Source organism: Haliotis cracherodii, unplaced genomic scaffold (assembly GCF_022045235.1).
Source record: "Haliotis cracherodii isolate W230 unplaced genomic scaffold, xgHalCrac1.p SCAF_5, whole genome shotgun sequence".
NCBI classification, from domain to species: Eukaryota; Metazoa; Mollusca; class Gastropoda; order Lepetellida; family Haliotidae; genus Haliotis; species Haliotis cracherodii.
Genome location: NW_027266308.1, coordinates 13,106,060 through 13,120,864, shown reverse-complemented (window position 1 = coordinate 13,120,864; position 14,805 = coordinate 13,106,060). Strand labels below are relative to the sequence as shown.

Genomic DNA, 14,805 nt, shown 5'->3' with positions numbered 1-14,805 from the left:
TATTTTCAAATCTAATGCAAGAGATTCTAATTTTGACTAGTTTTAACTTGAAAACAAATTTTAAGGCTATTTCTATGTCACTAAACAACTGTCAAAACATCAAACTCAAATCTCATTTCATGCCAGGAACGTCGTATCTTCTGACAGTCATTAATTGTATATTTTGTACAAGAGAAAGACATTTTGGTCTTTAGTTCATAAACACACAAATGCAGCAAAAAGGTATAACTATAACTATGACTCCAATAAGCACGATTTACAATAATACAAATTACAAAATTCTCAAGCAGGTATCTTGATTACATTAGGCCATAAATGAAGTTATACGCATCTGCAAATAGACGAGTCTGGACCAGACAATCCAGTGATTGACATCATGAGTATCGATCTACACAAATGGGATATGACATGCATCAACCAAGTCAGCGAGCCTGACCACCCGATCCTGTTAGTCGCCTCTTATGACAAGCATGGGTTGCTGTAGATCTTCACAGGGGCATTGGGTCCATTAATTTCATGAGTGTTGAGTGTGTCAGCACCATACCCATGCTTGTGGATTCCAACAAAGTGGTAAAGATCTAAGTGAGCGAGCGAGTATGGTTTTTACGCCGCTTTTAGCAATATCACGGGGGGGGGGGACACCAGAAATGGGCTTCACACATTGTACCCATATCGGGAATCGAACCCAGGTCTTCGCGTGACTAGCGAACGATTTAACCACTAGGCTACCCGACTGCCCCGGTAAACATCTAAGACATGCGTCTCATTGGGCTTTCCTCCCACAGAAAGTTGAGACACTGACATTACTGAAATGGCGTTAAGGGGCGTCAAATCTGGGTTGCTTAATCAAGCTCTTATTAATCGGCCATTTATACTAATTATAAAGTCTGTTTAACTGACATGCACTGGCATAGATAAAACTTTCACAGACATCTAGCAATTCCATTCATGTCATTTCAACCACCTATAATACTTCTAAAATTGCTACAACCAATGAATATGTACACAGGTTGTCTGAACCGTTAGGAGAGTCCTACGATCTCCTCAGTTTCGGGGTCGATGTCAATGTCGAAGAAACATGGTCTGGTTGGCAGCCCAGGCATTGTGCTCATCTGAAAAAAATAGAACAATTTTTAAGTCAAGAAAACAATTTCCCCCTATGTTTTAATAGACCAATTGAATTGATCAGCAATATTCCAGCAATATCCCAGCAGCGTGTAAATAATCAAGTCTTAGCAAGGTTGACCAGTGATTGATAGCTCGAGCACACAACACCCAATCAGTCAGGTTACACCTTGAAATCAGCTGGTACAACAAGCAATGGAGAACCAGGAACTGACTCTGCCATGAATCCCCACATCGGAAACAGTTAGCATTCTCTTTGCACTTAATATGAGTAGGCAAATAAGTGAGTGAGTTTGGTTTTACGCCGATTTATTCCAGCAATATCACGGCGGAGGACACCAGAAATGGGCTTCACACATTGTACCCATGTCGGGAATCGAACCCGGGTCTTCGGCGTGACGAGCTTACGCTTTAACCACTAGGCTACCCGACCGCCCCCGTAGTAGGCGAATAATGTCAAAGGTTACATAAATAAATTTTTGTTCTTCTGCAGCCTTTAGATTTCTGTTGGGCAAATACACAGTACTAGATTCCCTTGATGTGTTCTTGTATTTGACCTTCACCCCAGTGAAAACCCGGGGTCAAGGACAGATAATTTTTGGAAAAAACAATCATGTGAAATACATGAAAAGATTTACAATCATTTATTAAACAAAGAGACAGCCATAGTCTGTGTGTGTGGATTAATGCTGTATATAAAGGTGGTCATCAAGTTAAGCTTAATGGCTGGAAGACCTACAGAAACACAAATTTTAATTTGTTATAACCATAGTTCGTTATAAGTATATGTGTAACATATGCGAACAATGGACAGAGCCAAGAAACAGTTCTTTATATCCATCAGTTCATTATAAGCGTGTTCATTATAAACATAGTTTACAGTATTACCTAATACATAACAATGGTATAACACTCATGCACACATCAGCAGTAGAACATGATTAGCTGGAGTGAAATGGAATTTAATTTTGCATTCAAGATGAAACATCATGATTAAATGAAAAACAATAAACTCAGTCAACATAGTAATGTCCTATGGTTTTGCCACCAATCAAGCCGTTCATGAAATCTCCAAGAGCATCACCCTTAGATCACAGCACAGCCATGTCAGCTTAATGTAGGAGCAAAGCCTAAACTGACCAATGTTGTAGACGCTTACCACTGCAGTGAAACCTAAATGATCTGCAGATCCTGTCACGATCAAGGGACGCAACTTTGCATACCAATTTGGGCATCTTGGATCAAATTGATATTCATGTCTTATCTTCTAAAATTGAAAACTACAATTTTACTATTCGTTGTCATGGCAACACTTACAGTCCCCACAAGTGGGTATATGAACCCAGCTCCTATGCTGGCTCTTGCCTCTCGGATGGGAAGTGTGAACCCGGTCGGGGCTCCCTTCAGCTCGGCATTGTGGGAGAGAGACAGGTGGGTCTTGGCCATACAGATGGGAAGGTCATTGAATCCCTGGAAGGAAATGGCTGTTGTATTGGACAGTCTCAGCAACAGATTCTTAGACATAATAACATTTTGTGATGTGAGGCCATCAAGGATTGATGCCTATTAAGAAAACTCTATTGGTTCCTGCCTGTAAACAATGATCAACAAAGTTTATCGACCAAGCTCCTTCCCAGCGCATGACACCTTCGTTACACTCTCGGTAACATCGCTGCCACCAGTGTGGGCGCGGCCATTACAATATCTTGAAATTTGCCCTCCAACCCTATATGTAGTAACGTTTATAATTTTGTTTATGTCTTTGGGAATGCCATCATATTTCAATTTGAAAAGGTTTACGACTGACAATGTTTTCCAGATGAATTTACTTTGTTGTTTTGATAATCAGATTGGTTTGAGATTGCAGACTAACGGAAAATCAACCAACTTCTCCCTAACATTCTTACTATATCAATAACACGATAGTTTTAATGAAACAGAAATTTAAATTGACAAACGAAGAAAGTAATTTAGCAGCGATAAGTGTGTTCGGCGTCACAACAGTCGTCACTTGTTTGTAAACATAACGGTCATTCGATTGCGAGTTCAACTCCAAGCATGGTTGTGGCCACCTATTCACAGTGGGGAGTTTTGACTGGTGGCAGCGATAGTATAGAGAGCTCCGGGAATGTACTATCGCTGTGAGGAGCTTGTTTATCGACATAGGAAGGGAAGTAACTCTATGACATACAATTATGGTGCATAAAGTCTTGGCCTCATTTCATGACTCCATAAATATTTCCATCACCGAGTTACCGGGAATAAATATTAAGTGATAACATTTTCATTTTTACAAAACACTTGTTAAATAACCTATCACCACCAGTCTTTCAAACAGCATAACCAAACGTTCAAATCAATCCGGAATCCACCATTTTGTCAGACAACTTCAAACCACACAGGAAAATATTTTGTTTGTAAAAATATCTTTTTGGTACAGTGCAATTACCCATAACATGTAGAGTGAGAAGTTTTGAGCAATTAGAAAATTGAAAACATACAATTAAAATTAACTGAATATATTCGTAAATTAATCTATAACCACTGTTAAACACAATGATGGGTGAAATACAATCAACATGGTCAATCATTATATGGAAAACATCAATATCTCGAGAAATGTTATGTAATATTATTAGAGTGAGTGAGTTGGGTTTAACGCCGCTTTTAACAGTATTCCAGTTATATCACAGCGTGTCAGCTTAATGTGGGAGGAAAGCCCAACGTGAAACCCACAAGCACGGGTATGGTGCTGACAAACCGAGAAACATAATCGGGGCGAACCGGGATTCGAACCCACAATCATAGGTTTCTGGCGTGCCCAAGGGACGCAACTCTGCACAGCGAATCATGGCACCTTAGACGACTGGGCCACCCATGCCCCCTAATAATATTATTAGAAGCATACAGACATAAAACATCTTCAGTAGAGGACTACGTCTTGCTTGATTGACAGGGATGTGGGCATGATGTGTAAACGCTTCAACCACTAGGCTACCTGACCGCCCCTCTTGCTTGATTGACACAGACGTGGGCATGACGTGTCATCGCTTCAACCACTAGGCTACCCGACCGCCCCTCTTGCTTGATTGACAGGGATGTGGGCATGACGTGTAAATGCTTCAACCACTAGGCTACCCAACCGCCCCTCTTGCTTGATTGACAGGGATGTGGGCATGACGTGTAAACGCTTCAACCACTAGGCTACCCGACCGCCCCTCTTGCTTAACTGACACGGATGTCGTTTGTTATGCAGCCATGTTGACCTTATGTTTATTTATTTGTCTAACAATAGCTAATTTCAAGGCTTTCTTTTGTGTGCGAAGTGTTTTCTAGAACAGCACGTGTAACTGATAACTGTTCAGTGCCAGGTACTCCACTATACCTGTTTCTTGTATCTCTCAATCTGTGTCTTGGCTTCAGGCAGAATCTCAATACCGTCTGCTCCGTAGATCTCGCGGGCGATAGTTTCGATCTTCTCCTCAATTGGCAGCTACAAAATAAGACAGAAGTTTTCATAACATTTGGCAAAAATAAGGGATGTAAACTGAAGTCGTTCACATGAAATTCCTTTTACTCCTTGAAGATCACTGGAGTTCATTTTCCTTGTAACACACAAAAAATATATTGCGTGAAGTATCCAGGTCGATATTGTCGCTTTAAGAGCATCTGCTGGTATCAATTTGTGATCCTTGAACAAGGTGGTATCTACCATGACATTAGTTTGTTTGTTGTTGAACGCCGCATTCAGCAATATTCCAGCTATATGAGAGCAGTCTGTAAACAAGTATTTGTCACTAAGTGACGAAATGTCCCCCGCCTGTATATACACCATAGTACCAAATATGAAGACAATCCAGCGATTAGTTCTTGAGATATCGCGGCAACACCGTTTTCCAACTCCAAAAGCAGATTTGCCTGCTGTGACCTTGAAAATGGGGTCAAGGTCACCAAAACCGACTGGTGTCTGTGGAGTCTGTATATACACCATAGTTCCAAATATGAAGACAATCCAGTGTTTAGTTCTTGAGATATCGCGGCAACAAACAGGTGGGACGTACCGACGGTCGCGCTGCGGGGGACAATAATCAAGTCTGAACCAGAAAATCCAGTGATTGACATCATGAGCTTCAATCCACGCAATTGGGATACAATGACATGTATCAACCAAGTCAGCGAGGCTGACGACCTGATCCTGTTAGTCGCCTCTTATGACAAGCTTAGTCGCCTGTTACAGCAAGCATGGGTTGCTGAAGACCTGTTCTACCCTGAATCTTCACAGGTCACCATGACATCACAGAGAAACTAGAACAGGGTGGGACCTACCGTGACATCGTAGAGGAACTTGAACTGGCTTGGCTGCAGTGTGGCTCGATCCACTGCGGCGGCAAGGTCAGCAGCTCCGAGTCCTCCCTTGGCCCAGTGTTGACAGATGACGGCATCGAAGGCTCCATCTTCCACTGACTTCCTCTTGACCAGGTCAAGCTCAGCTGGAGTGTCAGTCCTGTATGTCCGAAGTGACAGTAATATATTCTGTTTACACATTTTAACATACTGTTGTGTTATCAAAGAAATCAGAGAAATCATGTTATGGTCCCAAACCAGGTAACTGACCCAACATTTCTCTTAGCCCATGTCAAAATAGCTGCAATGGAAATTCTGAAATAAACACTTCTAAAACTCCTTAATATCAATCGGCACCAGTTCTGTTCAGTATCTGCTTTATATATAGACATGCAATGTTTGGCAAGGAGATATTTCTGGAAATAATGCCCAGTAATACAAATTTCTAAAATTCATAAATAGCAAAAGGCAACAATTCAGCATGTGTTTGATAGATGTGGAAAATTTCATCCGGATTTGAACCCTACCCTTTTCTAAGTCCAACCGGAATCGAACACTACCCTTTTCTAAGTCCAACTTGTTGCCATGGAAACGTAAAATATAGAAATTTCTAAAAGTGCACCAGTTCAGTATGTACCTGGTAGACATGCAAAGTTTTGTAAGAAATATTTAACGGTTTCTGAGTTATGCTCCGGAAATGATTTCGGGATGCAAACCCACACATACACACACACACACGCACACACGCACGGACGGACTGACGGAACCCATTTCTATATCCCCCGCCAGCTTCCTTGGGGCGGGGAATAAAAACCAACATTTACAAACAACTGACATCAATTATACTAACATAACTGTGCTTCATATAAAGTTCAACAAATATAAATATATTTTGAAATTAAGTAATGCAACTTTCAAGACATATTTATGAAGACATCTCGACTTGAAGGTCGTGGATCACAATTTGGATGTTTGCAGGGTTTTTGTTGGAAGTAAGATACACAAGTACTTTTTTTTATTGTGAACAGCACTCGAAGATTGTTAGCCATCAGGTGCTCTTACAAAAACGTTTGTTTAACTGTAAAATACTCTGATGCAACTTCTACGTGCCATGGGTATGCTGCAAATGGGGATGGTGCAAAATGAAGATGCTAGTCATTATGATTTTCATCTAAACACAAAAATATCTCTTTGGAGACATTATCTACAGCAGGGCAACACTCATGACTTGCCACGGGCTGTTGTCTGCATGTCACGTCACTTCAACAAGACAATCACATTCGGCTGGTGCATCTATGGAATCGATACAAAACTGCCACATTAACAGTTTGGACAAGTGGTGGCGGAACCATATGCAACCGGTTGATAGATCACAACATCTGGCCCCATTATCAAGTGATACGCCCAATGTTACTAAAACATCACTTCAGGCATGCCTAGCTTGGTGTACACAGCATCTGAGGTTCAGAAGACACTACTGGGACTGTATACTGTTGATAGAAGACTCCAGGTTTCACCTGGACAGGTCTGTTGGTCGCACAAGGTTCTACAGGAATTCAGGAAAACATTTTAGCGATGCTCGTGTGACTCAATGTCACCCATCAATGGGTTTGAAGTGTAATGGTATAGGGTGGCATCAAAACTCATGGCAGAACACAACAAATCGTTGTTAATGTCAATTTGAATGACGTATTCTACCAAATGGTCGTTGTTCCAGACCATGTTCTACCCTTTGAGCAAATGAAGGGATGTAACGTCACAATGCAGCAGAATAATTCCCACCCACGTGTTTCAAGCGGGTAGCATAACATTGCTGTACAGTCTGATAGAACATGTCTGGGATGAGATGGAACGACACAAACCACAGGATCAGAACAAGACGGTAATGCTAGTTTAGTTGAGCCAAACTTAGGCTGAAATTTAGAACAACATCCCACAGGCTGTTTTCAATCATCTGGTGTCTTCAATGCACCACCACTGCTCTACTCGTATCAATGAAAATGGTGGTCACATCTGATACTGACATTGTTAATTGAGTTGTCACACCGCCCCTCTTTAAGGGTGTGTCGCTCTGTCTCCTGTTACCAGGTATGGGTTTTGTCAAGAAAATTGTTGTGATTAAACATTAACCAAAATTATGTTAGTAACAAAATATTTACACAGCTCTATATGACGTAGTTACTTTTTTCTGTGAGTATACATCAGATTTTTAAGATTAAATATAAACAAACTCAGTTTTATACAGGGAAACAAATCACCAATCACAACCCCTACCAGTGTTAAGATATTGTGCATTAAACCAGCAATCCTTCTGGATTGACACTGAGGTCAACTTGGCACTGCAGGACAACTTACGTCATGGCGTTGACGGCAACAACCACAGGGACACCAAACTTGTTGGCATTTTCTATCTGCTTCTTCAAGTTGCTGCAGCCTTTCTCCAGCAACTCCAAGTTCTGAAAACAAGTACATTGTATGACACATACCTTGCCATGGACAAAAGAAACAAAGGCAGTACTGCAGTGACCTGCAGACAACATGTAGACAATCAGCCTAGGTTCTGTTCCACAAAGCGATCGTAGCACTATGGTGATCGTAGCTTCTATACTTTAACACTGCTCTGTGTGTCATAGCTCTGTGATCGCTTAGTTGAATGAACCCCAGCCCACACATCGTGATCCATCACATTCTCATCTTTGTAGAGTCTAACAAAAACGTTTGTAAGTGTACCGGCCGATGAGATTCGAACCATGGACCTTATCATCTGAGGATGGACACCTTCACCACATGACCAAAGAAGACTGTCAGCAAGCGGACATGGCAAGAATGTCATCAGCAGGATGAACCACTGCACAAACTATGAAGTACCGACAGGTATGACAAGGGTAAGAATTAATGCTCAGGGATGAAATGATTGCTCAAAACTATCCATGGTTTGATTGTTATAAAACCTAAAAATGCAACCGTTAAATAACAGCTTAAGTTCACAAAAAAACAATTTCTACTCCTAACATAGGACATTTATGACATGAAAACAAACTTTGTTAAATCATCGATACCATTTGCAAGACTCATACCATGCTAAAACACAAAAACAGTGTGCTTCAGATTTTGAAAAACATGAGCATTCTTTTGTTCTCTTTTTCTGTCTCGTGTAGTCCTACCTCTTCAATGTAGGCTTTAGGCAGAGTAACACCAGCAGTAACCGTGGGCCCGCCGCCATGCATCTTCAGAGCCCGGATTGTGGCCACGAGGACCACAGCGTTGGGGACAAGTCCAGAGTAGCGGCACTTGATGTTGAAGAACTTCTCCATACCGATGTCAGCGCCGAACCCGGCCTCAGTCACTGCAACCGCAATACTAGAATGTTGACACAGCAATAACAATGCAGTGAGAGTTCTTGGACCAGACAAATATGTGATTGACAGCACAATCCTTGTTGTGTCAGGAAACCTAATAATCAAGCTCACATGACAGCTGATTCTGCATCGTATACACAAACAAATACCCAAGTGACAGATTTGGTGTTTCACCATAGTGAATACTAACAATGTCCAAAATGATTGTCATAGAATTCTTGCAAAATCATACAGCCATGTTGAAAGCAGTAAAGCCCCATCTTTCCAACCCTGGTTATCCGGAACCCAATCTGACAGAATCTGGTCGTCTGGGACCTTCATCTTTGAGACCATTGTTGTCATGAAAGTCAATATCAGTTTAACTGGACATTACCATGTAGTCAGTCAAGAAATTTGTTAATCAGGTAGCAGAATGAGTCATGAGGTTTCGCTACATATTTTTCACAATGCCAGCTTGTGCTTTGATGAAATTCAGCATATAAAATAATAACAAGAACAAAATGCCATTGCGCTTGTTCTGAAATAGTGAGTGAGTGAGTGAGTTGGGTTGAATGACACTTTTAACAGTATTCCAGTTATATCGGGGCGTGTCAGCTTAATGTGGGAGGAAAGCCCGAAGTGATACAGGTCTCAGATGTTTACCACTTCAGTGAAACCCACGAGCACGGGTATGGTGCTGACAAACCTAGAAACATAATCGGGGCGAACCGGGATTCAAACCCACAATTATAGGTTTCTGACGTGCCCAAGGAACGCAACTCTGCACAGCGAATCGCACCGCCTTAGATGACTGGGCCACCCGTGCCCCCTTGTTCTGAAATAACAGTTGTCACAAAGTTTACATTATCATGATTATGATGAGCAGTAAGTATGGGATACATATCCCAGCATGACAGAATCATGTCAACAGGTAACAGATCGGAGCTACAATCCCAACTCGGCTGTTCTGGTTCAGGAATCAGAATGGAAAGGTTTGCACCACGTACCTACAAAGCCATCTTCCCCAACCAGTTTCAGTGCGATCTTGTCGGCCAGGATGGAGGAATTGCCATGGGCGATGTTAGCAAATGGGCCAGCATGTACGAACACAGGGGTGCCCTACAAGCAGGAGGATTGCATTATCATATTTTGTCATTTGAAATGCTATTACTGACAAACAGTCATTGGCATAAGTCTAAGCATTTTATTGTAATTTCTTGTTTTTACAAATATAGATTAAATTAATCGTTTGACAGTATTTTTTCAAACAATTAGGTCATTAGACGAAATATTAAAATATATATGCATCTGGAAGGGGTCTCATAAGAGCTTGGATAGTTAGAAGCTTCTTATAATTAAAGGAGACAAAAAAGATCCTGTTCTTACAATATTAATAACTTGATTCCACAACAGTTTGGGTTAGAAAATCAATAAACCAAGAAATAAAAAAATTATGACAATAAATAAACAGATAACGTTTTTTTTCATAACCGGAGGAGAACATGGTAAAGCCATTCAGAGCCTCAACATCATCTTACCTCCAGTGTCTGCATGAGGTTGGGTCTAATGGCATCCTTCATCAATACAGCCAGGGCCCCACTCACTCCCTGCAAGCATCGACACAGATACTGACAATACGTTCATATCAGCTGGGGTGAAATGAGGGTGAGATTATTGCACTTATATAGTGACGTCATGCACGTGTGTATTCCGATTTATAGTGCTAGCACACTGAGATACCATGCCGCAGTTTAACATGAATACCCCACTCAGACACAGTATACTGACTCCGAGCCGATCAGTCCTTGTTTTAGCCCCTTAATGCCAAGAGCCAGACAGAGTAACAAAATATACCATCTTTTAATGTCTTTTGGTATGACGCGGCCGGGGATCGACACCTGGACCTTCAGCTCTCCGGGCGGACGCTCTACCACTAGACCATGGAGGCGGTCCCCTACATATCCAACACGCCACCTATTACTCAGCATTGACATTATTTCCAAACCATTTCAGTTTTAATAAGGTACTATCAAACTTAAGTAGAGCCAGATCAAGACACACAAATTTATGAAAGATATTTTTGTTTTGTTAGCTGTTTGTAACGGCCTGACAAAAATATAGTCCAGACCAGGCAAACCAGTGACTGATTGGAAGACCAACATCCCATGTCTTTTGGGTATGAAGACAAATAATCAACCAAATCACCAAGTCTGACCATCATACCATAGTTCCCCTATTAAATACTGGGCATCAATATATTTCACACAAGCGTTGACCTAGCAGTCTGCATCCATTAGAGACATGGCACCTATTCTGTCTAATGCTGGCACAGTGGCAACTCACTACCTTACTGATCCCAAAATCTACAGTCATACAAAGGGTATATTTACAGGAAACGGTCAATATTAATCACTTGGCTCTATTTTTTGGACAGAATATATGTCATGGCGTGTATTGAGAGTCTTCTAATACAGGAGATACAGTAGTCACAACAAGCGTATGTTGCTGGGAACCTATTCTAACAAAGAATTTCCATGTATCCTTGTTACGAACTGTGAATGAGGATTTTGACACCACTTGGACTATCAGTCATATCAAGCTAGTGGTGGATCAAGTTAATGTGCAGGTCTTCGTTGTTTACACACTGGTGAAACCCACGAGCATGGTAGGACGCTGACAATCCATGGATCATAATCAGGGTGAACTTGGGATTCAACCCCATAATCAGTGGATCCTGATCACTAAGGGAGATAACTCTACAAAGCAATTTGGGCAGAATGCTTGACAACCTGTGCCCCAGCAAACTATAAATAAAATGACAGATCATATATCATATCAAAGGAATAACTTAAGCAATTATCTCACATCAAATTTTCGTATCAATCAGTGTTTAGGGGCGATGCAACACATGCTATACTTTACCAAGTCATCGGCGGTGACCGGATCTCCTGCTCGACTAGTGGCGACAACCATGTTGCCAAGCCTCTCTCTCATGTTCTGCATGCTAGTGGTCAGTGCCAGCACGGCCATAATCTCACTGGCCACGGTGATGTCAAACTGGGTCTACAACAGAACACATTCCCTGATTTTTTGTTTGTTTGTTTGTTTAACGCAGCACTCAGCAATAATTTCAGCAATATGACGGCGGTCTGTAAATAATCGAGTCTGGACCAGACAATCCAGTGATTGACATCATGAGCACCGATCCACGCAATTGGGATATGATGACATGCATCAACCAAGTCAGCAAGCCTGATATTCCCTGTAATGAGTGAGTGAGTGAGTGGCAGTTTTACACTGCAATAGTCCAGCAGTATCATGGGAGCCAAGAAAAAGGCTTCACACATTGTACCCACATGGGGAATTGAATCTTGCTTTCGATGTGATTAACAAACGCTTTAACCATTCTGCTGCCCCACTGCGCATCCCTCCTTATAAGTGAACAAGTCACACACTGCTATTTACTTACAATTAAATTTAGGGCATTAGTTTTGGCTCTTAGAAATTCCAATGGATTACCCTGGCTGGTAAAAATACATTTTGTATTTTCTTAGAACTCTCATTATCAGAGTAGGGGAAAAACATTTATGCTAAATTTGTTGAACATAAACAAACGTTTATTAACAACTCAAAATGTTGAAGATTGCTGTCACCTTTCAGTAATGAGTCCTGCAATGCCATTCTGACATGGCGGGAATGAAGTCATTGTCTCACCTCTCTGGTGTGCCCCTTCTCCTGAGGGCCTTGTCCCACTGTGATCTTACGCAGGAACCTGTCGTTGGTGTCCATCACTGAAACGCACAGTCAGGTTTTACATGGGATTTGCTTGATGTTTAACGCCGCACTCAGCATATATTACAGCTAAATGACAGTGGCCTGTAAATAATCAAGTTTGGACAATCCAGTGATTGACTTTATGAGCAACAATTCACATTGTCGGGATGGTTGGTTGGTTGCTTATTTGTTTAACGAGGCACTCACAAATTCTAGCTATATGACGGTGGTCTGTAAATAATTGAGTCTGGACCAGACAATCCAGTGATTAATATCATGAACATCGATCCACACAATTGGAATCGATGACATGCATCAACCAAGTCAGCGAGCCTGACCTCCCGATCCCGTTAGTCACCTCTTACGACAAGCATAGTTGCCTCTTACGGCAAGAATGGGTTACTGAAGACCTATTCTACCCCAGATCTTCACGGGTCTCGTCGGGATGGGATGACCCTAATCAACCATGTCACCGAGCCTCAATAATCCATCCATTTAGTCGCTCTGTACAACAAACACTTCTAACCTGGATTCCCCACAATAGCAATCATGTCAAGCGCTGACACAGCAACGTGATATAAAGTAATCATTTGTCCAGTTGTTAAATCATATTTTCTTCTTTCATGGTCTCACCTCTCTGCCATGTTATTGTTTCTGGGTCGATGTCAAGCCGAGCAAACTGACGTATTTCTTCCGGCGTCAGTTCATTAGGATCGGTCTTTGTGATGCCAAGTTTCTGATGAAAAACAAAAACATTTCTTAAACCCCAACAATGCACATAATACTCCTTGCAGTCCATGAGTGAGGCCAACAGCACTGCAGGAACACCAACAAAAGACTTCTTATTACACCATTGTGTGGAATCAAACTATCTTTTCACCTGAAGGAGAAGCACTTTAACAATTGGAGTAGGTCCCCATTTCAAAAAGCGATTTCATCACTAGATACTGAGGTTTGAGATTGGTTCATTACCTACAACACTGACAACCAATCACTATGTCCTGAACATCGTTTTCATAGAAACCTATGATTGTGGGTTCAAATACCAGTTCGCCCCGATTATGTTTCTAGGTTTGTCAGCACCACACCTGTGCTCGTGGGTTTCACAGAAGTGGTAAACGTTTGAGACCTGCATCACTTCGGGCTCTCCTCCCACATTAAGCTGACACGCCACGATATAACTGGAATATTGTTAAAAGCGGCGTTAAATCCAACTCACTCACTCACTCATATCTAGCAAGGAGGCAGAAGAAAAGGTTTTACGCCGATTTTAGCAATATTCCTGCATCATCACAGCAGGGGACAGCAGATATGGTCTTCACAAATTCTATACATCAGGAATCGAACCCGGGTGTCTGGAGTGGCGCTCTAACCACTGGTCTACCCCTCTGCCCAATATAGAAGAAGGTCCCACCAAAAGTTAATAAAAGATTGAAATTGTCCTCTTGCCAAATGTTTCCAGCAAAACCAGAGCGACTTTTGTCAGTCAATGTTGAAGTATGGGAGCTACGATCATTTTGTGGGACAAGGTCATGGCCATTTTATGACTGTGGTGAAAATACCTGTATCCTCTTCATCTGTATCTTACAGAAGGCTCGCTTGCCTCCCTTGGTGGGAACAAGCCTCTTGTAAAGGGCCTCGTCCTTCTGGGTACTCTCGTGGAACATGCGTGCCTCGATGGCAGCGGCAGTGAGGTTGTTTGCGGCGGTGATGGCGTGTATGTCCCCCGTCAGGTGGAGGTTGAACTCCTCCATGGGGATCACCTGGGAATACCCGCCCCCAGCAGCGCCACCTGGAGGTAGAAATAATCTGTTCATAATCTTTAATACATAAAGATTACTAGCCAACAATGTTGCCATTTTGCAGTATCATATAATAGGAATAAACATGTGTTGTTATTTTAGCCTGTGGAAAGCATAATCATATTTTTTATCCAACACATGTACCGTATTGGATGTAATAAGCGTCCATTCTAATAAGCGCCCATGGCGATATTTGCTAATATATTGGCTAGTGAACAATCCCAATTAGCACCCTTTCTGATTGATCAATGTACACAAGACTTATTTATTCGCGTATAATATGCACTCGTGTGTTATATGCACCCTTAATTACGGGCAATTACACTCTGGAAAATATATCTGTCTTATATAAACATTTCAGGCTGTCAGCATAAACCACGAAATCTTTCAATTCTGTTTTTTTTAAAAAAAAAATATTCTTA

The 14,805-nt window shown here is 41.6% G+C and overlaps 1 protein-coding gene across 1 annotated transcript in view; it reads right to left on the bottom strand.

Moving 5' to 3' along the window:
• Positions 1-641: 641 nt before the first annotated feature.
• Positions 642-14,805, bottom strand: part of LOC139441963 (C-1-tetrahydrofolate synthase, cytoplasmic-like) — a 35,578-nt gene continuing 21,414 nt past the window's right edge. The window contains exons 13-24 of the mRNA XM_071222708.1: positions 14,144-14,373; positions 13,215-13,317; positions 12,522-12,598; positions 11,730-11,870; positions 10,346-10,414; positions 9,815-9,926; positions 8,634-8,815; positions 7,825-7,925; positions 5,452-5,629; positions 4,511-4,618; positions 2,443-2,595; positions 642-1,112 (exon numbers count right to left, since the gene is read on the bottom strand). Coding sequence (XP_071078809.1) covers positions 1,023-1,112; positions 2,443-2,595; positions 4,511-4,618; positions 5,452-5,629; positions 7,825-7,925; positions 8,634-8,815; positions 9,815-9,926; positions 10,346-10,414; positions 11,730-11,870; positions 12,522-12,598; positions 13,215-13,317; positions 14,144-14,373 — 1,544 coding nt within the window. The 3' untranslated portion in view covers positions 642-1,022. The remainder of the gene's footprint in view (positions 1,113-2,442; positions 2,596-4,510; positions 4,619-5,451; positions 5,630-7,824; positions 7,926-8,633; positions 8,816-9,814; positions 9,927-10,345; positions 10,415-11,729; positions 11,871-12,521; positions 12,599-13,214; positions 13,318-14,143; positions 14,374-14,805) is intronic.